This window comes from Ammospiza nelsoni, chromosome 2 (assembly GCF_027579445.1).
Source record: "Ammospiza nelsoni isolate bAmmNel1 chromosome 2, bAmmNel1.pri, whole genome shotgun sequence".
Lineage (NCBI taxonomy): Eukaryota > Metazoa > Chordata > Aves > Passeriformes > Passerellidae > Ammospiza > Ammospiza nelsoni.
In genome coordinates this window covers 110116217-110138660 of record NC_080634.1, presented here as the reverse complement: position 1 = coordinate 110138660, position 22444 = coordinate 110116217, and the positions used below count along the sequence as shown (strand labels likewise).

Below are 22444 nucleotides of genomic sequence, written 5' to 3'. Positions count from 1 at the left end.
CCTCTTACTGTGTTTTTCCTTTGTTTCTGTTGAGAGGAAAGATTCAAATGCCTCTTTCTAACTTCTCCAATAATTTTTAGTCATTCACCCTTCAATCTAACTGCAATTATTTAAAACATTTTGGTGGAAATTCTTCTACAATCACAATGATTTATCAGAGCCGTTGCCTCACAGCTGACAGGTCAATCTGCAGATACACTTGAAGATGACAATAATTAAAAAGCCCTTGACAAAATGTCATTCAAAAACAGGAGTTTGTTGCAAATATTTTGAATGTGAATTTAACGCTTGCTGATAATCCCTGAAAGCCAGTCCAGGAATATGAAATTTGACTTTTTCCATAGAAAGGAACTTGATGGCAAAAGAAACTCAGTGCAGCCTTGCTCCAAGACTAGACTTAAAAGATGGAGGATTTAGGCTCCAGAGGTGCCTGGTGGTGATGGATTTACTGGGAGAGGCAATGTGAGAGTCCATAGCTCCAATTACAGCGTGGCTTGGTAAGGGTGACTGGCTGGAACTGAATTGTGACTGCACTGATGTCACACAGACAGGTGAGCAACAATATACTGGTAAAAAATATCAGCTGCTCCTGGGCTGTGCTAGACTTGTGCAGGGTTGTGAAAAGACTTTGAAAAGCCTTACTAATTAACCTTGTGTTAAAAAGACCTCTGTAAATTCATGCAAACCTGAGGTGACAATTACAGTTTTAACAATTAGAAGGGTAAAGCTTCTCTACTGTCTCTGCTTTTCAGGGGTTTAACCATTTCAGAAAATACCATACTTGTGTTTTGCCCCATTGTCAAGTTGCAGCACATCCAGTTTACCCAAAAATCTTTACACCACTCCAAGCTTTTTGCTTCTTTAACCACAGTTTCCTAAATCCCAAAGGTTCAAGTTCCTTAACATTTGCTCTTTAGAATGACATTTTCTTTCTTAGACAGTAGTGCTTTTAAAAGTAAACTAAGTGCTCTTTTACCAGCAATGTGAAGCAGAAGAACTTGATCATAGGTGTGGTTTCTTTTGCACTCTTTTACCAATTTATTTAGTCACTGGTTCTCTACTTAACACAATGCTGGGTCATTTTGATGAGTGCCTTTGAATTTTCTGCTTCAGGTGTATGATCAGAGCAAGTATTTGTAATTTTATTTGTGTTCAAACATTTGTTGTCTAACTTTATTATTAGGCCAATTACAGGATTATTATCTGCATATTTTTTCAACCTCTACTCACGTTCCTTAAATTAAACAAGTGAGTTTTACACCTATGGAAGACTAGGAAAATGGAGAGTGAAACTGCTTTCAGGGTTTTTTTTTGACTGAAGAAAAAGCATTCTTCTAGGCATGAAGAACAAACCATAACCTATGCATCTATCATGCATATGCCACACACATAGTCATCTATTCCTGAACTCTTCCTCTATGAATGGTAGCCCCAGCAGAAGTGCACAAATAGCCATGAAGGGCATGTTTAAAGTTAGATCAAATAAAGCTCACCCTAACATATAAGACTTTCTTCAGAAACTTTTAGGGGAATCGGGAATATTCATTACGGGAAGTGCAAACCTTCTATACAACACACACATACAAAATGAGAACATAAAATTTAAAAAAAATTAAAAGATGAGTTTGCTGTTTTAAATAGCTATTACAATGTTGTTGAGAAGAATTGAATATAGGAGTAGAAAATTTTCCTTGAGTTTGCAGACATTTTATTTTGGGAAATGATGAGGTCTCTCAGGAACTAAACCACTCCATTCATGGATTGAACATTCTTTGGATGTGATAGGCAGTTTTGTCCAAGTGTAGACATACAAGATTATTTGTAATGGACTATGATACTAATAGAAATAGCATAAAGATTTGGTGATGAACACTTAAAAAAAATAAATGGACTTTTTAATTGAAGTTGCAGGCACAGCAGTGCTGGATCCAGATTATAGTGACAATCTTGTTTTGTTCACAAGTTTCCAACACAGACAAAATTTCAAATACTCTTCCAAGAGACAAAATTTCAAATACTTTGGCTTTGGGAAAAGGTCCCTAATGGTCCCTAATTTTTATAAATTAGAAATGAGAACTAGATGTCGAAATATCTCTGAGGATAGGGACCAAAACATTTAAGCATTTACTGCACATGACAGTATAAGCCAAAAGATGCCTAATGATAGCTATGAAAATGTAATTAGGCATTACTTCAGAGTGCTTAAGTGTATGCATGAGGCACTGCTGATTGCCTTTGTAAATATGGTTATGAGTGCAGCAACTGAGAGGTTATTTTGTAACTTTTTAATAGAAGGGCTTTAATACAGGATACATCATCATGCAATAAATAATTCCTTTTGGCATTTATTTTTATTTAGTTTCAGTTACTTAAAGGCCTTTTTATTAAAGATTCAACATAAATTTTTCTTCGGAATTAAGTACACCAAAAATCAAATCTCAAGTAAACATTTCACAGTGCTGGTTTATATGTAAAGTTTCTAATAAATCTTCAATTTTACAAGCAACATAGCAGCAAATAAATGGCAGAAAAAAGGCACAACATGATCCATCACAAACACATGAGGAAGCCCCTGACAAGATTTTGTTTCTTTCACCAGTATTTGTGTTCCCAGGAGGTAAGCAGGTCACCAATTTAGTAAGTACTTATCAGCAAATAAGCTTTCAGGTTTTTCAGTGTATTTAGAGTGCTGACTTTCAGTTTTGCTTGAACAGATTATAAAACTAATTCTAAGATGAAACCCAAGCTTTTTAATCAGCTGTGACAAAAGCCTATATGCAGTTTTGAATAGCACTTCTGAAAGATGGAAATAAATTACCTCTTTATTTTCGATACCAGCAGAGGCTCATTTTCCATTTACACCATGTGATTCTTGTTAGCTGAGGGAGTTGCCATAAATTAGTTAGGGCAGATGAAGTCTCTAGCACAGCCATACTTCCTTTTTCCTTCAAAGCCATCATTTTAAAACATAAATTATCACAAGGAAAGTTTTATGTACTTTTCTGACTGTTTATTCGTTTTGATTTATAGAATAATTAAAAGATAATATGAGAACCAAAATCCTACATAGCCAAGAAAACTGGTTGTAATATAGGATAGGTCATTCACTATGGTTAGGATAAATAAGTTCTTTTTTCAGGGAAGATGGTGTTCTGGTACACTTTTACAAACAGCTCCCTTACCTAGATTAAACAAGCTGTAGAAATATTTCTGATGCATCACAAATGGCCTGGCAGAGCTAGAACGTAACATGACCTCCTGGAAAAGGCATGCATGCTTTTCTATAATTTAAAAAAGGTTTTAATCCAGAATGTTAAATTTTCCCCTAAAGTTTTAGGACTTTCTTGCCAAGGAATATGATTACTGACCTGAAAGTTGGGACATCTTCCTACATAATCTTTTTGGTCTATTCTAATATTTATTAGATTGTTTATATTCATGAAAATCGTGGATAAAGTCTAATTTTGAACAAGCAAATGCTTGTTTCAGCTTGTAGTTGATGATAAGCAGCTGCCTCAACATGACTAGCAACAAGTCTGCCTTTAAACATGCATCTAAAAAAAGATCAGTATATTTAAGTGGAATCAAAGCATACAGATGCCTTTAAGGACAGATAATCTATCACTTAAAACATCTAACCTCAGACTCTGATCATGTATGAGAGTCTATTATTAAGTCAATAATTTGCTGAAATGGCCCTTTAATAACTGCCACTTACCCTTTAAAATATATTGTTCATCCTAAAATGTGATTTCTAACTGAAGCCTCCCTAGTATTTTAATTAACCAGCCTCAGCTTTTGATAAAAATCTAACCAAATAATTCCAATAGCATACATTAAAAACACAGTATAAGACTTTCCATGGTGACTACAAACTGAGTGAAATTTGTTTTCTGGGACAAGAACTGACTAGCAAGAGTTGCCAGTTCTTGTTTAGCATCCTTGATCCTGACCATACTGTCTTCATCCTTAAGGGACAAACAATGCACATTTCACATGAACATATACACACACACATAAGTGCATGCACACACATGTATACATCCCAGAGAACACTTTAAAAGTTATATGTCAAATATTCAAAACCAGCCAATTACTCTTGTTGCTTTTTCTGTGTTTTTTTCTTCTTTTAAGCACACAATATGTTACTAAATTTTGGGAATCGTAGCTTCCACTGAGGTTTAAAGAAGTGACATATTTCAAAATTTACAGAGTGTGTTGAATGCAGGTTTTGCAGTGCTACAGGCATCAGTTTGATCTAAGAATTCTTCTCTGCATCTGAGCTTAAAAGACACATGTACTGTTGCTGAAATCAGGGAGAATTTTAGATGCAGGGATTCTACGTGATGAGACAGTTCCAAACCAATCTCGTCACTATTTGGTTGTTGCCTGATGAAGACATTTACTGTGATTTTTTAGGGGCCTTGATAGAAAACCCTCTTCATGAAGAGAATATTTGTACTGGGAAAGAGGTATACAAAGCCTTTTCTTTCCCCTGATTAACATGATGGAATAACTTTATCAAAAGAATGTAATATATGTTGCTCTAGTGTCTCACCTTGATTTGGACTTCAGGAGATAAAATACTTCAGAAAGTTTTGTGATTAGATTAGCTTCCTGGAGACCAGATCTGTCTCAAGCAAGAGTCCTGCTGATGGGGAAGCAAGACCCTTAAGGAGAATGATAATAATTGTAATGCAGGAAAAGCAGGGAATTCTTGCTGGAGACTCTCTGAACTAAACCAACAATGGTGATGCAAACATACATATGTGTGTGTAGATACATGTGTAAGTAGTATTTGCAGAACTGGGATGCAGAAATTTTGCTTTTTAACTTTTATTTTTTTATCAAAATGTGAGGTACTGAGCACTAAGGGATTATGCCTGCTCATAAAGTCAATCAAATCTGTTAAGACTTCCAGCACTGAAGTTCTGCATACAGTCTTGCTGGGTCTCTAAGCAGAACAGATTCAGCATTTAAGAATCTGTTCTTAAATGCTGAATATAAGCATATATTCATATAAGATCGTGTTCTTCCTGTTGTCAAATCACAGTAATGAGATTCTGGCTACTGACACAGGCAGTCTGGAGTGAAAACTGTCAGTCACAAAATTTTTTGTCTCCATCCTGATTGACTTCTTTCTACATTGCTGTTATGGAAGAACAGTGATCACAACTTGGCCAAAATGAAGTTAAAGTATCTTCCCTCCTTTTTGGCCTCAGGAACAGACAGAAGATGAGCTGGGGGAAGAAGAGGGAAGCAGCTAAACCATCTCCCCACATGGGTTTTAAAGACAGAACAGAACGTATGGGAGGCGCTGGATCAGCTGTTGAATCCCATTTCAAATTCTGCATGAATCCCATTTCAAATTCTGTAATGCTTCTTTTGGGGGAGGGGAAGGCGTGCCAGAACTGCCACCTTCCCCAAAGAACCAGAAAGCAAAAAACAAATCAGCTTAAAAAGGAGAGGCAGAGGCCGGGAAATCAAGACATGGAGAGACAGACAGGAATTACTGAATGTCTGGATTGCTGTGGGGCTGGGAGAATCCAGCTGATAGCTTGGGAAAAACTTGGCAGTGAGTGATAACAGGGTACTAAACAGAATGGTAATATTGGAGGAAGAAACTACAGGCTCTCCTCACTAGCTGGTGTAACCCAGCCTGCAATTTGATCTCAGACAGGTTTTCTAGCAAGAACCCCTGTGGTGGGAGCCAAAATTGCATCACTGAGAGTTTGTGAGAGTTGGCACACACCATAGGCAGGCAGAGGGAACTGAAAATGGGAATATGGACAAAGAAATATGATATCTCTCCCCTGAATAATCCAAGGACAATTTCATGCATTTTCTGAGTAATGTTTTTTGGTATTTAAGGCTGGGAATACTTCATTCTTTTCCACTCACTTTGTTGAGGTAATAAACACTGATCATCACAAACCTTAAAAATACTTTTGGAATTATCAGATTATGAAAAAATTCCTCACCTACATAATCTCTTAAAACCATGAACAACAGGAGGGCAGAACTCAGCCACGAGACCCTCCCTGTGTGGAGGGTGTGTCCTGCTGCTTCACAGGGGTACAAGCCCCTTTCCTCAGAATCTACTTTTCCTCAGAAACTACCTATTATTTACCTGCCTGTAAATAGTTTTCCTCTAATTGTTCATTGTCTCTGACCTGGTTTTCTTACCTAGTTCTATTCTGTTTCATTCTCTTATCTACAAAAAGTACATTTCTTCTGATATACTCTGGAATACATGAAGAGATGCAAGTCCTTTATCTACACAAATACAAGTGAAGGCATACACCCTTTCTACAGCCTATCCTTAATTTCCTGTCCCTCTATATATGTTTGCGAATTATCTATGAATTCGTATTAAAGCTGAGAAGCAGCTGGGCTACACTTCCATTAAACACACTGCATTGTTGTCCTATAAACTAGCAAGACCAGGTGATTCTCTGCTTGTCTGTATTTTAAGGTGAAATTTTTAAGAGCTTGGATTTCTCCTGTAAGGAGAGCGGGTGTTTAAATACATACAAAAACATTTCCTGTGCCTGGTTACTTTCCCCATGAGGTGATGCAATCTGCTTGGGGGCCTGGAGAGATGAGGGAAATAGCATAAAAGGCAAATCCTGAGACTTGGTTTGGAGAGAAAATTGAGGGGAAAGGAATAATGGTGGGCTGGAGGCAGCCATCCAAATTGACACTTAATGGAAGGTTGCAAGGAAGCAGCGCCAGCGGGAAGCGTTTTGTCCCTTGAGTGCAGCGAGAGGGGACAAAGCTGCCCCTTTCCCGTATTAAACACAAGAGGAAATGTTTCCCTGTGCCTCTCTTTCCTGAAAAAGGATAAGGGATTCGATCAGCAGGTGCCAACATGCTGCCACTGGGGTGGTTTTGGAGTAGTGCCACTGGACGAGGTATTGAGGACCTTCGCCCTTCTGAGGATGAGCTACAAAGGAGGGGGCAGAAAAACTCCAGCGCGTTTGTGGTTTGATCCCTGCGGCAGGGCTCCCACCCCTGGGGCAGGCAGGGGCTCTGAGGGGCTGGGGGGCAGCTCCGGTGGCACAGACGGGGCACTGAGGGCTGCCCCGATCCTTCTGCCGGGGCACCGAGGGCTGCCCTGTCCCTTCTGCCGAGGCACCGAGGGCTGCCCTGTCCCCTCTGCCGGGGCACCGAGGGCTGCCCTGTCCCCTCTGCCGGGGCACCGAGGGCTGCCCTGTCCCCTCTACCGGGGCACCGAGGGCTGCCCTGTCCCTTCTGCCGGGGCACCGAGGGCTGCCCCGATCCCTCTGCCGGGGCACCGAGGGCTGCCCTGTCCCCTCTGCCGGGGCACCGAGGGCTGCCCTGTCCCCTCTGCCGGGGCACCGAGGGCTGCCCTGTCCCCTCTGCCGGGGCACCGAGGGCTGCCCTGTCCCCTCTGCCGGGGCACCGAGGGCTGCTCGGGGCCGCAGCGACGCGCGGCTGGGCGGGCAGTGCCCGGAAAAGTTGGAACCCCGCCGCTGCCGGGGACACCAGGGAGGACAGGGTGGCTCCGTGCCGCCCCGGCAGCCCCTGGCAGGCGGTGCCCCGGGTGGGGGGGCCCTGCTCTCCATCGCGAATTGCGCCGCTCCAGCGCCCGGGGGGCGGGGGGCCGCAGCCGCCCCGGCGCTATTTCAGGGCGGGCGGCGCCGCTCCACACCTGGCCCGGCCCGGCCCCTCCAGCCTCGCTCCCCCGCCTCCCTCGGCCGCTCCTCGGGCATGGCCGAGCCGGGACGCCCCAGCCCCGCTGCCGGCGGCGAAGGGGCCGCCGATGAGTTCCGCGATGTGATCCGCAGCCGCTCGGGTAGGCACCGCGCCGCGCCGCGCTCCGTCCTCCCCCGCGCTCCCTGCGCAGCCCCAGCGATCCAGCGCTCGGCACTTTTGTCTGTCAGCGCTCTGCGAAATCACTTTTGGTACTGGCTGAACTTTTCCTCTCGCCGTGCGGAGCTGGAGGGGTTCCCCCGCCGGCTCCATGGGCGAATCGCGCATCTCGTTGCGATGCTCGTGTCTCTGTCCCACAAATGAGTGTCGGTGTCGCCGTGCGGGTCCCCCCTCGGTGTCCCCTGCCTTGGGCTGAACTTGTGTTAAAGCTGCAAATGGGAACAGCTGTAACGCTCTCCCAGAGGATAAAGTTTCATGTGCCTGGACCCTTTTTTTTTTTTTTTTTTGGCCTGGAAAGAAACCATATCCGTGGTAGTAAAGGTATTTATAGACCATTCAGCGTTTACTCGTTTGCAGTGCAACTTGGAGCTACAAGTTGAATTAACTCTTCTGGAGGCTATGTGTGCTTGCCCAGTGAACAAGCCTTAATAATGTGATGCCCTTAGATAGTTAGGTAGTTAAATGACTTTTAAAAGATGATTGCTCTTGTACCTGTAAAAAACAGCAACCAAACATTTGTCATGCACTAAGGAATAATTAGGGCTGCTATGGAAATTTCAGTCTTGAAGTGTTTGGGTGGTAGTAAGTAGAACTTAAAATTTCTGTGATAAGTTTTGTGAATGTTGCTTTTACTCTGACAAAGACATTCTTGCAACAGAATTTGGTACTTTCCCACCAAAGTCTCTATGGTGCAATTCATGAGGATCACCTTAAATGCTGAATATAAGCATATATTCATAAAAGATCGTGTTCTTCCTGTTGTCAAATCACAAATCCTGTCAAGTCAAAAATCTTGGTTTTTTATAATGTTATCACCCTACTGTGTCTTCTCATAATAACTACTTCTCCTTCCATTTGGTATTTAAAAGGATGGGTATTGCCCGTGGGGTGTAGGAAGTGGTGAAGAGTTAAGTGGCTGTTTGTTTCATTATTTTTTTCCCCAAAGAGCTACTTCTGGCTTCTGTGTCATGTCTTTTAAGTGTGTTTCTGCACCATGAGAATGTGAAATGGGTGAGCTGTCTCCACAGTCATTCCTGGTTTGGCTGGTTGTGTTGCCTCTTATAGCAGCACATGTTCCCTGTTCCATACTTAGCTCCCTTGCCGTTTAGGGGATGTGAGATGGAGACTGAGTGGAGCACAGAGAAAAGCCCCCTTCATTTAAAGGCTTGTCCTGTTAGTGCATAATGATGTATTTGGGCAGTTGCTGATTGGAGGTGAGAGAACTTGAATAAAAAACCCAAAAAAAACGCTTCAGGTCCATGTAACTTTCAGAAAGTGAAGTTGAAGGCGGTAACTTTGCTGCCAGATGCTTACAAATCTGAACTGTTTTCTTCCTCCATTTTTTCCCTATAGCTCGTAATTACTTTTAATGTTCGATTCCCCACTTTAAAAATTCCTAGTTGAGAACAGACGCTCTCTGAAAAGCTAGACAGGAAATGTTAACCTGTGCATTTCCTAATTGTCCCTCCTACTTTGTTTCACTTGGAAAGTCTGTTTCCGGATCAACTTCAGTGGAATATGTTAGTTGCATCACGTGTAAGATCTCAAATGGCTCTAAAATGCTTTTCAAGTTTCCTGCTCTAAAGTAGTATTAGGATTTAGATATTAGCAGTAGGCATGGAGCAAACACTTGTGCTTAATTGGGCACAATTCCCTGGTGTATTATCTACGATGAAAAGGAAACAGAATCAGTTTAAGAATCCTAGAATTGCCCCAGATGTTTATAAGCCTGGAGAGATAAGGAAATTCAATTTCCATGGTAATATTCATCATAGGTATACTTTTTGTTTTGTAGTATACCTCACAGTGATCTCTTACTCTGCTTACCTTTTGTTGTTATTATCTAACTTTGAAATGCATTGCTTAAAATCTGACTGTGGATTTGGGAAGCAGCAATGAACAACAAATTAACACAGGTGTTGGCAAAAGCAAACTTGGGGAGAGCTTGGTGGGATCTTGTTTACAAGCCTCATGATGGGCTCATTTTAGGTTGGGTTTTTCTGTAACCTATGACCTAGGTAAGGCATTTCTGGAGTTGGGATTCTGACATTGTTTGGATGTGCATTCTTGAACAAATATGGGTTGGAAGTTTTAGGAAGGGTTCTCAAGCATAATCATTAACACACCTTAAGTCTGCAGAATTGTTCTCAGATGGCACCTTCTGGGCTTGCAGAAAAGATTTGGGATCCAGTAAGGGTCTTAGTGACTGAACATGTAGATATTGCAGCAATCTCATGGAGATTTAGGGCACAAGGGACTGGATGGGCTTTAAAAGAGATTGTAACCCCCTTGTTTTTTATTGTGTTTATATTAATTTTATACTTCAGGGGTCTGCTGCTTGCTGACAGCTCCTGGACAGGAAGTTTGACCTTTGGCATATGCAGGTCATGTCTTCCCATGAAACCAGAGAAAAAATAGGGTAGAATATGTTGCTGTATTTGCCATATAAAAATATACTTGCAGATTCAAGGTCATGTTCAAAAGCTCATAGCTCCAATATTTGGTTAAGATGAATGGCTGATGCAGATAGAATTGGCAGCAGGATGCCCAAATTAATGCTAAGTTAAATGATTGAAAAAAGTAATGAGGATTCACTTTATGTAAGGACCAAATTTTAAAGTTTGTTAGCACATTTTACAGGAAAGCAGGCTCTGTCAAATATTTCTTTACAAATTTTACTGATCAAGTGATTTCTTGCAGTACGTTACAACACACATACAAAAATAGCACTAGCAGTAAAACACCTACCTAATTGTTTAAAACACACAAAGCAGTTGTATTGCAGAAGTTACCATCAGGCAATTGTAACAAAATTGGCTTTTCCTTGTTGTGTCTCTGTGGGAATAATTTCAAGCTCTGACACTAATTCATAATTTCTTACTGATACAGAATGAGTTGCCTGAGCTCTGAAGAAGATTCACACATATGCAGGGCTTAGGAGTGAGGAATGTAAGCTGTGCTGCCAGAGGGAGGGAAGAATTTAGTGGCCACTGCAGGGGCTCTGTTCAGCATGTCCTTGTCATGTGATGACATAGGCAAATGGGTGCAGGAAAGTTTCATTTTGATTCTTGTATATGTTGACTCTTGTATATGGCTGATTCTACTATGAGAAACATGTTTGAAAAATAACCACAAAATATGAAATCCAAGATGACTGTCGATGGAGTTTAGCCAACAATGTGTTTTAAGCCTTTTATGAGATATTGCAGAAGTAACTTTATTACTATGAGTATATTCATGGCATGCTGAAAATCCTGCATGCTGAATGCCTACTAGGGGAGGGAGCAATAAGGAAGGAGAAGTCAAAGCTAGTAAATTTATTTAAAACGTGTGATATCTTGCACAGAGAAGATGGGTAACCTCTGGGATAGGTCCTCCATATCTAGAGGTGTTTTGTCCAGCACTTAGTGCTTTTTTGTGAGGTAAGCTTTATTCAAATGCAGGTTACTGGATTCAGCATATAATATCCTGTTGTAAAACATCAGTCCAGTCGTTTATCTTGTGGTCCCTCTGGTCACAGTGGTATTCCTTTGAGTCTGCCTGGGTCTTCAGCTTAATGCTTGCCATCCAAATTGGGTTTTCCCTAGGCCTGATGCATTCTCTGCCCTGTTCCTTTCTGGTGCAAGACTGAGCATCCTCCTTTTGCCCTGTGCAGAGGGCACTGGCAATTCTTAAAATACTGGTGTTAAACCAGAATCCATCCAGGTCTTGAGCTAAGATTGCTCCAGAGAGCTGTTGAGCTAGCACTAGCAAAGAGGCAGTGTAAAACAGCTGCAAATGTGGATGTTGCAGGCTGAGTCACTTTCCAAACCACTAATAAGCATGCCACTCTGGGAAGTGTGGCTCTCTAATGTATTGTACTTGATGTCATGTTTGCTGAATGCATGGAGGCCATGCCTTGGGAAATGGATGTTGCAGAGCTTAATAAAACTTATCTTTGTGATTTAATTTCTCTGAAGAACATGTGGTTTCCATTTCTCAGAATGCCTTTCCTGGCTGTATAGTTAAATAGCACCATCAAGCCTCAAATGCATTTGCATGCTTGCCATGTCGAAAGAACACTTAAAAAAAAAGTAAATGCAACTCAAAGCTGAGTGTGAGTGGTTTTATGCAGTAAAAAGAAATCTGCATGCCATAAATACTCCGTCATAAATTTAATGAAGATTTAGATTTTTATTACTGTTTCAGAACTTAGTAACTGTAGTCATGATTAGCAACACAAAGCCCTCTAATTTCTTCAGTTCTAATGCAGCCTTCAGAAAAGTGCTTAAGACCTCATTTGTTCTGAACTTACAGCACAAAATTATGCAGATCTGGAGTGAGCTGTGGTTTTAACTTGATGACTGCTTAGAAAAATGATTTGGTGTGGCTTAGGGTTTGAGTGAGGACTTTATCTCACCCACATTGCCTTCTGTTAAGTTGCATGACTTGAAGTTCTGCCTAGAAGACACCTATTTTGTTCTTTATATACAGGATAACAAAGCAATTGTTAGGAGCTGGCACTAAGCAGCGTTAACTGAGTTTCCAGGATATATACTTGCTTTTCTTTTGAATTTAATTGCCATTAAAAGGTAAAGCTACAACGTGTAGTGGTGATAAAAGCAGTTAAATAGACTTATAATGGAGATTCTCCTTCTTTTCTCTACTTTGCTCCCTCTGCCCTCCCCGAGCTTCATTGATGTGCAAACTGTAGGTGACCAGAACTGTTAGTGCATATCCCAACCTGGATAATTTGAATGGGTGGTTCTCAAGCATCCAGAGGCCTGAGAGAGCTCCCTGGGTTGCTCAGTGTGAAAAATGCATATTTTATGATTGGCTTTTCGCAATTATTAAAATGAATATTATATGTGTTATGTTAGAAAGTTATGCTGTATTAATTTTCTTAAGTAGTGTGTTAAATAAAAGTTTTAGGTTATAACAAAATGTTAAAATAGAAACTATGCTATGTAAGATACTTTTTTTTAAAGAAAGGACTCGCACTGAGATAGCAGGCACAGGACTCCTAAATCTTTCAGAGAAAGAGAATTTATTGCTCCATTGTCAGGAGAAATGAACTTCTTCTCGCCTCGCTCAGGCCTAGAGATGCCGTTAGGATTAAGAGGAAGAAGTTGACGCTGACCAGACAGAGTCCTTTGTGTGAATGGAATTTATGCATCATGTATGAGATGTATGAATATGCAACAGGTTATTGTTTTTAAGGGTTAATCCTCTGTTAACGTGTGTCCTTTTTCGGGCTTATGCTGCCCAGAAAAAGGTACCTGCACATCGGTAACTTTGCTTCTATCGTCTCATATTGTCCTAATCCAAATTGTCCAAATTTTTATTACTCTAATTATATTACTTTTTATATAACCATTTTAATACTATTAAACTTTTAAAATTTTAATAAAACAAATGATTGGCATTTTCACACTCAGTGCACAGGGATGTGCTCTGCCTGTCTGGCTGAGCTGCCCTCCCCGCGGCGATGGCAGGGGGATCTTAGCAGGAGATGTGTCTGAGAAAAATGCCAACTGGATCCGCGTAGCCCAGCGCGTAGCGCGAATCCGCGGGGATTGCCGAGCGGGGAGCGCTCCGCGGTGCCGCACGCCGGGGGATGCACGGAGCACGGAGCCGGCACGGAGCGCTCCCCGCGCCCGGCGACACCGGCGGCGCTCCCGGAGCGCTGCGGGGCCCGCAGGTAAGGACGGCTCTGCTGAGCGCATCCCGGCCCTGGAGGCGCTGCTGCCCCCGCACAAAGCCTTGGGTGCCCTTCAGGAGTACAAGGGATGCCCTGAATAATCGTCAGGGCTGCTGGATGATCTGATGAACCCCAGCTGGAGCTTGCGGTGAAGGGAGGCTCGTACGTGGTGTCTCTATTCCTGAAGTGCAGCGCGGGGGAGGAGTTGTGGCTCTGGTTCAAAAAGGATTTAGGGGCTGAGTGAAGCGAATGCATAAGGGGGAGGCACAGGGTCGTGGTCATAAGGCTGATGCATGTGTCAAAATAAATGTCTTATTCATAGATAAATGTTTTACCTACAAAATTCAGGCTTGTTTGGATATATTTTCATATTGCTTAAAGGGGAAAAAAAACCCCTCTGTTGATGAAGCAGAATGAAAATGTGGATATGAACTGCTCAGACTATTTCGTTGCCTTGCCAGTTCATCCGTGGTTTTGTGGGACTCTTGTAGCTTGCAAAGCAATTGTAGGACAAAAGCTGCTGTGATGTGGTAGTAATATCCTCCTGTACTTCATCCCACTTCAGGACATAGATTATATGGATATAATAAGCAGAACAAACGAGAAATTTTTTGTAATGTTTACAATCATAGCATGCAAAGATGTCTATGTAGAAGGTGATTTTTAAATATGTGGTTTAGATGGATAAAATAATTTAATCACTGAACTCAAATTTTTCTTGAGTTCAGGGCTTATGCGCTTTAACCTGTTGTACTCAAATCAATCTTTTTGGTTTTTTTCCAGATAAAATTAGATTACGTATGTTTCTCTTGCTGAAATTAAGTTTTAATCTTGTTTTTTTTTCTTTTATTTTGAGGTATTTCCATTATTTTTCCATTATACTTGACAAGCTGCATTTCTTTTCATCAGAATGAGGACCTAACTATCCACTTTATAATCTGCTCATTGTGGTTTAGCAGATGCCTAACTGTAGGACAAAAAATTGACTTTTGAGTACTTAGGTGGATTTTTTTCCACATCTATTTAAGAATTTAAAAAGCATGGGATCTGGAATGTTCAGAAGTGCCGATGACTTGCAGCTTTTGTTACTTAGTCATTTCAGTCTGAAGAGAGCTGGAGGGGTGAAAATCACTATGAAAGGTGTTACCAAAATGTCTCAAAACTTAAATCCTTTTAAGTAGTAGTCTCTGATCAAAAGTAAGCATTTCTCTTAAATTTCCATGGCAAAAGGTTATCCAACCAGCAATTTATTTAAGATACTGAATTTAATGGCTTGCTCTAAAATATGTTTTTTAATTGCCTGCCTTCTGTATACCGTTGCCTTGACAACAGTATTTTGGTGTGCTGAGGAGTTCTGATATTTTAAATGTAGAACTAAAGAAATACTGCATGTGTCTTTAAACTAGCCTCAGACCTGCAGCATCTGTAAACAATTACTGTTTTAGCTGGTTGAGTGCAAATGTGTTGGTTGTGTACTGTAGCTGATTCTGTTGTGTGGATAAGTGCTCACATCTTGTCATTAACTGTATACCCATTAGACATTAAAGGTAATGGATTTATTCTGATTAAAGTGATCCCCTGCAATATGAATCTCTAATTGGCAAAATTTAATTCAACACTTTTTCTGTCTCTCTTTTTAAGTTAAGCATAATTCACTGACTTGAAATGTGACTTGTTTGTGTTATCAACAGTGGCGGGGGGGAACCCTCCCTTGGCAGGTAATTTCAAAGTACGTCTTCCTTGAAGAAGCTAAAATTTCTCCTACCATGGTACCAGTGTCTCTTTGTGGTGCCCCATCCATTGTTGAATTTCTGCAATTACTTTGAATAAATTCCCACCTCACATATCTGGAACTCTATGAGCAATGGATGTGCTGCTCTGTGTTACCTGGCAAATACTAAACTGAATATCAAGGTTAGTTTTTTGCTGTCCTTATACTGTGTGATTGGTATCAGGAACAGAATGTGGTTGAATTATGCTGCAGGATGCAATCAGATAGCATAAATAGTATTATCTACAGAGAGTCTTGGAAGTGGTTGCTGGACTGCTTTTAAAGAGCACTTTGGCTTGGCAATTGAAGCCATAGATTGGATCCTAATTTTGAAATATCAACCTGTTTATTAGCAAGATAACACAGTGTATAACTAATTTATTGTTTAGAAGACGGGTTGGATTGTAAAGAAATGAACTATAGCAAGTTTTTCATTTCAAAAGCTGCTTTTACCTTTTGTTCAGCCAGTGTATGAAGTCCTTATCAAAGAAGAAGTGCACTCATGGAATTATTAAGGGTGTTTGCCCTGCTTAGAAATTTTCATTTTCTCCTTGTTTTACAAGGAGAAAAAAAAAAATTATGAGTGCAATATATATCAGCCTCTGCCCAAACACAGTGTTCTACCTAAGTTTTAGATAATCATACAGGGAGGAGGACCTGTAAAGAAAGTTAATCTGGAAGTTCTCACTAGGTCACAATGATCCCAAATAAGCTTCCTGCAAAGATTGTCTAGTAATGTATTAGCAAGTAATCATTGAAGCAAAACTATTATTTAACTATAATTTCATGATTTTATCATGTTAACTTTTGCTTGATGATGGAGTCTGCTGTTCTCATTTTCTCTAATGTCAAGGAAAACTTGCTATTTTGGTGTTTGGAATTTATCAGACTGTTTACAAATAGATATATGTGACATTTCCACTTGGTCAGTAGAAGTAGATTAGCATAATAAAGGTTGTGTATTGAATTTATATGCAATAGTATTTCTGTTCTTGATGGCCCACATCTGCCATGAACCATCTTCAGGAACTGACTTAAGCCTTGCATATGGCCTTTAAAGTGTGAAGTATAATCTTCCACACCTATGACCTAAACCTATTTCTTTAGTCCCAAGTGTGCCCTTGGACTGCAGAGGCATCCCATTTTTAGGTTATCTAGCATCACAATAATCACATATGTTCCTGAAAAAACCTAGTAGCTGGGAAAACAAAATCTTCTCTACAGCACTTTTGTTGCTGTGTTGTTTTTTCCCACGCACAATAATTAAGCTAATTCAATTAGGCTTTGTGTGATCTTTCCCCTTTTATCTCAAGTGTAATGTTTTGCTGAACACTAGAGGGAAATAACTAAGGATTGGCAATGTGCATTTGCAAAATATTCTTCAGCTGAATGCTGGCTGCTTTCTCAGAAGGATTTCTGGTTGTTGTGGATTTAAACAATTATCATTTCATTATCTGGAGACTCTGCAGAAGTATCACTGGTCCCTAGTTTGCTGGAAATGTCACCGTGCTGTTGGTGAGGTGTGAAACTGCAGAGGACTTGCTGCTTGTTTGGGACTCTTTCCCCATGGGTTCCTGCACCCAACAGATGGGTGAAGGAAACTTCTACTGTGTGCAGAAACTCTCTAGTCTGCTTCCCAATCCATATTGGACTTGCTAAATTTGTTAATGATTTTTCCTTCCTCTTTGTGATGCTGCTGGCTGGCAACAGCAATAATGACAGCAGTGCTGGAAGATTCCCTGTCCTCTGGGATGATGGCTGTTTGCTGGGCTGTTTTTCATAGCTGTGAAATCATCACTAGTGCAGGAAAGAGCTACAGATTGAGGCCTGGTGACACTGCACCAAAATTTGCTATTTTTCAGCATCTGCATGCTGGCTTGATCAGAGCTGTGCAGGCTGGGTATAACCTGAGCTGCTTCTGTTGAGGTAAATTCCTGCAGGTCCAGATTCTGAAAGCAGTCAAGGGAGAATTTGGCTCATTAGAGATAAATAAAATAAATACTGAGTACTAATTAGATATAATGACTCATAGTAAAAATTGCTGAATTTGCCCTGCCCCTCTGGGGAAAAAATCCCAACAAAATATTTGTTTGAATGTAACCAGAGTGGTAAAAGTGGTGGTCCTTAGGGAGTTTTCTTCCTTTCTGCTGAATTATTCCAATGACCTTGTCTAGAACTGTGGGTCTATGAATTTCAACCAGGTGTCCTGCTAAACACAGAAGTGAGTCCACAAATGGAGTGATTTGCATGGCAGAGTAGAAAATTAATTCATCATGATGATTGCCATTTGGCTGATAGTTAAACAGAGGCATAGATAATACTAATGCATTCTTCCTGCAAGACTAAGTCAATTAAACCCCATGCAGCTGAGACAGATCTCTTTTCATCAAGATTTCTTTCAAGGCTCATGTGACTTCCTCCACATAACAAATTAGCAACTGGGAATGGAACACCAAAGTCAGTTTCATTCTTTAAACTCTTAATATAAACTCCCTCAGGATACTTTGGATATTTTTCCCCTCCTTAGAAATTCTCTTTAAAAAAAAAAGTCCCCTGAATGACTCATTTGGACTTATGCAAAATATTCTGCTAGAAAGTTCTTAGTGATGTGGTGTGTCAAGATTTCAATCTTCCGTTGTGGGAAAGAAGAGAAGGTGTGCTGCACACACACATGACTACTGCAGTCAAACAGCTAATTCATATTCAAAACATGGGCACTCACCTGGAAGAGTTTAAATCTTCTGCAAATCTAGAGCAGTTTTAAAAGATCCAGGGCTTATGTTTAAGTACTGCATTTTTGTGGCTAGGCTCTTTAAAACAATTATTTCTGCTTAATTAATATTAACAGTACTTTTCATCTCTTGTAGCTGCTGAAGTTTGAATAATAATTCCAAGTTTTAAGCTAATAATTTCCTGGAATTATTTTGCAAATGTTTCATTACATAGGTTGTAATTAAAGGGGATCTTTAAGTATCAATCTGAATAAACACTGTGTAATCTTAACTTTGTTATGAAAGATGACTTTAATTTTTTTTGTTCCAAAATATTATACAATCCAGTATCCTAAACAATTACAGCAATATCAGTCAAACTGCAGAGGTATAATATTTAAAACTTGTGCTTTGTCTTTCATGAGTACTCTTTTACAGATAGCAGAGAGAAGGATTCTTCATTCCATCTGAAAATGAAATAACTCTTTTCTCTAATAGCAGATGTTCTTTAAGTAAGAAAAGTAAAGCTCGCCAAGAATTCCAGTCCTGGCACAAGAAACCCACATTTGGCTAAGCTTGGGATCCCTTGCAGTGCAAGCCATGGTAGGGACTTGCAGGGAACGTTCTACTCAGTAAAGGTCTGCAGAGAATCTGGGATTCTAAGTGTTAAAAAGAACCCAAGCACCAAACCAAACAAACAAAAAATCAACAAACACCAAACTGTGAGCAACCTCAAAGAGCCCATCTGCCCATACCAAAAGTAACAAACCAAAAAAACCCCAAACCACCAGAATACAAAAAACCCCCAAAAAAACAAAACCAAAAAAAAACCAATAGAAAACCACTTCCACACAGCCTCTCTGCTTCCCAGACTGAGAGAAAATCTGAATGAGTTTCCTGGCTGTAGCATTGTGATATGTTGCAGCTCTGACTCTGCAGTGCTGATTACCTACTTAATCTGCTTGTAAAGGAGAGGATGAATCTGCTTTTTATTTCAGATGTGGTGGTCATTCTCTGATCAAATCCCAGTTCACCTCCCAGTCACACCCTGCCTGAGCCTCATCTCCTGAGCAGGCTCTCACCTGGCGTCAGAGGGTGCTTCAACAGGGGATCCTTCCCCAGGGCGCAGGTACCACTGCTGGGTACTCAAAACTTGGCTTTTACAGCTCCATCACATGGAGTAGAGGGTCCTGGTAGAACTTTTTTACAGCTTGCTGAAGTTGCTAATGCCTGTAAGAGAAGTTACAGCCTAAGCACAAGCCCAGATTCTCTTTATCAGAGACTGAGACACGTGCAGCTATCAGCAGCCTGAACGGGGCTGGGCTAACCTGACATGTTAGTCCTAATTGCTAGACAGTGATCCCAGAATAATCTGATGGTGGCTGTTGGCACTCCTGGAAGTGGAGTGCCATGTGAACAATCCTGTATCATAAAAGAGAGCAGGGGCTGTGGCAGTCCTCAAGTGACTGGGAGTAGTGGGTGGTGGGGTTTTCTCCTCAGTGGCATCCTTGTAGAAAAGGGAGAGGCTGTCTGGCTTGTTGCAAGTGTTCTGGCTGTGGTTCCCTGCCAGAGCAGTGTTAACAAAGGAGAGATGAAGGCTCAAAATAGACAAATGTATTCCCTGTAAATAGCACCATGAATGTGTGATAGATAGTGCTACTGTTGGAGTGCTGCATTAGTGTAAAAAAAGTTCTGAAGGCATAACTGTAACATTACTAGAATGAGTATATCCTATGTACTCCTACCTAGACAGGTAGAAAACTTGTAAAGAAAAAGATATAGTATCTCAAAATGTAAATTAATTGACAGCGACTATATGGGGGGGAATAGTTAGTTCTCTTCTGTTTGTCATTTGTCTGTGATATATATTTATTCTAATTGGGAAAGAAATGAAAAGTTTAATTTCACATCAGATTCCTTATTAAGTATTTTCTTGTAATTAAATTAGAATGCTGCTTGCAGCAGTTTACAAAGTGGTTGTCAAAGTAACGAGCAACTTGGCATATTTCTTGTTTTCAGAGCTTAAAGAACTAAAGAAACCTTTGCACTGGAAATAAACTTGCCTTTTTTTTTTTTTAATTTTTAAATAAGAATTTACCTCTGTGAAAACTGATTTTGCAGGCTTTTCATACAGCCATGAGTGTGACTGGAATGAAGAAATCCCTTTGGAGGGTTGTTGTGAATCAGAAATTGTACTGGCTTACCTTCAGTGCGTATGCAGCTTATTTAATGAAGTGATGAGCAAAGTACATAAGCCTGAATACACTAAAAGGGAATGGAAGCTGAGTTTTCTTGATCTAATTATGGCTGGAATTTGATCTGTTTCTTTCCCTGTCCTGGTGGGAAGTTTATCCACTTACTGCTGTTCATAAGAGCTGAAGAATGCTAAATTCAACTGTTTCTTCAATGCATATATTTGTTCAAAGATATTCTATTCAAGAACAAACCAAGAGACTTCTGGGTCAATTATCAAAATCAGTAGAAAATGCAGGTGTGTGAAATGTATCCCTTCACACAGCACGTGTCTGGTGTTTTATAATGAACCAGCTGAAGTTCATATAGTGAGGAGTTTTACATTTGGTATCTGTATTTTTCTTACTTGAATGCTGATTTTCTGTCTCAGTTCTGGAAAGTTTTCTGGCAATGCCATAGGATCACTTTCTTCTAAGATATAGCACCACTACTTGAGTAATGCTGGAGTTAACTTTGAGTGGTTTCATAGCACATAGTAGATCCTACACATGGTGTTGCCTGGGATGCTTGGAATTGGGTTCCAAACTTCAGTTTTCTGTGAAGTGAATATAGTTTTACTGGTTTCGCTGATCAGCATATCTATGTTTGGTTTTTTTTTCCTGAAAGAATACAATTCGGTGATTTGGGGTTTAGTGCAATCCTGATATATTCAGGTATATGTTTCAAAGCAATAATTTAAGTAGGGTCCTAAAAGAGCTTAAATTTATTTTTGGATAAAATTAGTGTCTTGCAATATTTAATATCCATTCATAAGAATGTATCTTAATTATTTCTGTATGATGTCTTTATTCTTCAAAATGCAAAAATGCCAATTCTAATTAAGTGACATGTTTCAATAATTAAAAAATCCTCCCAAACCACAACAGTAGACCAGTACAGAATAGACTTTACCTTCTGTTAGTCAGTCAGCCTTACCTGCCTTCCAAGGTATATTAAGACACTTTGATTTATAGAGCATCAATTCCCTGATAGAACAACTGGACCATGCTTCTTTGCTTAACAGGTAATTCTGAGATCTAGCTTAATAATATCATTATCTTGATAAATGCTTTTGCCAGAAATATGATACAGCTATTGAAATTGTGGTTCAAAACAAAATTTGCAATCATGACACAGATGGCAAGAGTACCAGTTAAGCTTGACTTTTTTTTTTTCCTTTGTCCAAGCTTAACAAACCAAATACCAGTGGAGGGGAATGAAGGAGTGCTTAAACAAGATGCAAATTGCCCCATGTCAACACCATGTTTGTTGATCAGAATGTGAGAAATGTATATTTCTGTTCATGAGGAAGCTTGTTCCAATTTTACCATAAAATCATAACCACTTTGTTAACCATGGAAAAACTGATTTATATATAAAGTTGTATATCCGCCTGGAGTGGGAGAACTGCATTAAAACTGCTTCCCGAGCTTGATTATAATTTATTTGCAAAAAAACAATGTGCACGTGTGTGTAAAAAGACATGCAGGGTTGAAAGCTGTAGCCTAGCAATGCACACCTTGGAGGTGTGTGTGTGCTTAAACATTCATCCCACCCTCTGGAATCGGTATTCCAGTTGGTACAACAATCAAGACAAGGAAAAACCTTACATACAGCCTGCTGGGCACTGTACTGCAATGGAGACCAAACATAGCATAAAAGATCCAAAGCATTTTTTTTTTGCAGAATCTTGTTTCTGGATGCTGCTATAGGAGGACACAGTATGGGTAATGTAGAATGTAATCTTATCCCCCAACGAGTTGCAGCTGGACCTTTTTACTAAAGATTAGGAGCAGGCTGGATGATAACAGGCTGCACCTGTAGCCAATAAGAACAGTGGTATAAAAGAGTGGCTTGGTGGGACGAGGCTGCTGCAAGGACCAGGAACAGTTAGTGCTCTGAGGAGCTGCCTGTGAGAAACATTGAGATGGTATGAAACTCTGAGGGCATGGAACCCTTGCACCATAACAATAATAGAGCTGTTGTAATATATAAGACAACATCCTGCCACTTTTTCTCAGCATTTCCCTCTCATGTTCTGAGAGTGTCACAGACAAACTGTGATGGTACCAGCAGTCAGAGGAGCGTGGGGATCTCTGCTTTGCTTCCCAGGTTGGCTCTCATCTGCTGATGGTCACTGGCTGAGTCCTGTGA

General features: G+C 40.4%; 1 protein-coding gene across 2 annotated transcripts in view; it reads left to right on the top strand.

Moving 5' to 3' along the window:
• The first annotated feature begins 7700 nt into the window (after positions 1-7700).
• DMD (dystrophin) overlaps positions 7701-22444 on the top strand; it is a 1160174-nt gene continuing 1145430 nt past the window's right edge. Inside the window, exon 1 of one of the 2 annotated variants that reach the window (XM_059491405.1) lies at positions 7701-7819. In XM_059491405.1, coding sequence (XP_059347388.1) covers positions 7735-7819 — 85 coding nt within the window. In that variant the 5' untranslated portion in view covers positions 7701-7734. The remainder of the gene's footprint in view (positions 7820-22444) is intronic. The other variant, XM_059491401.1, reaches the window with a different exon arrangement.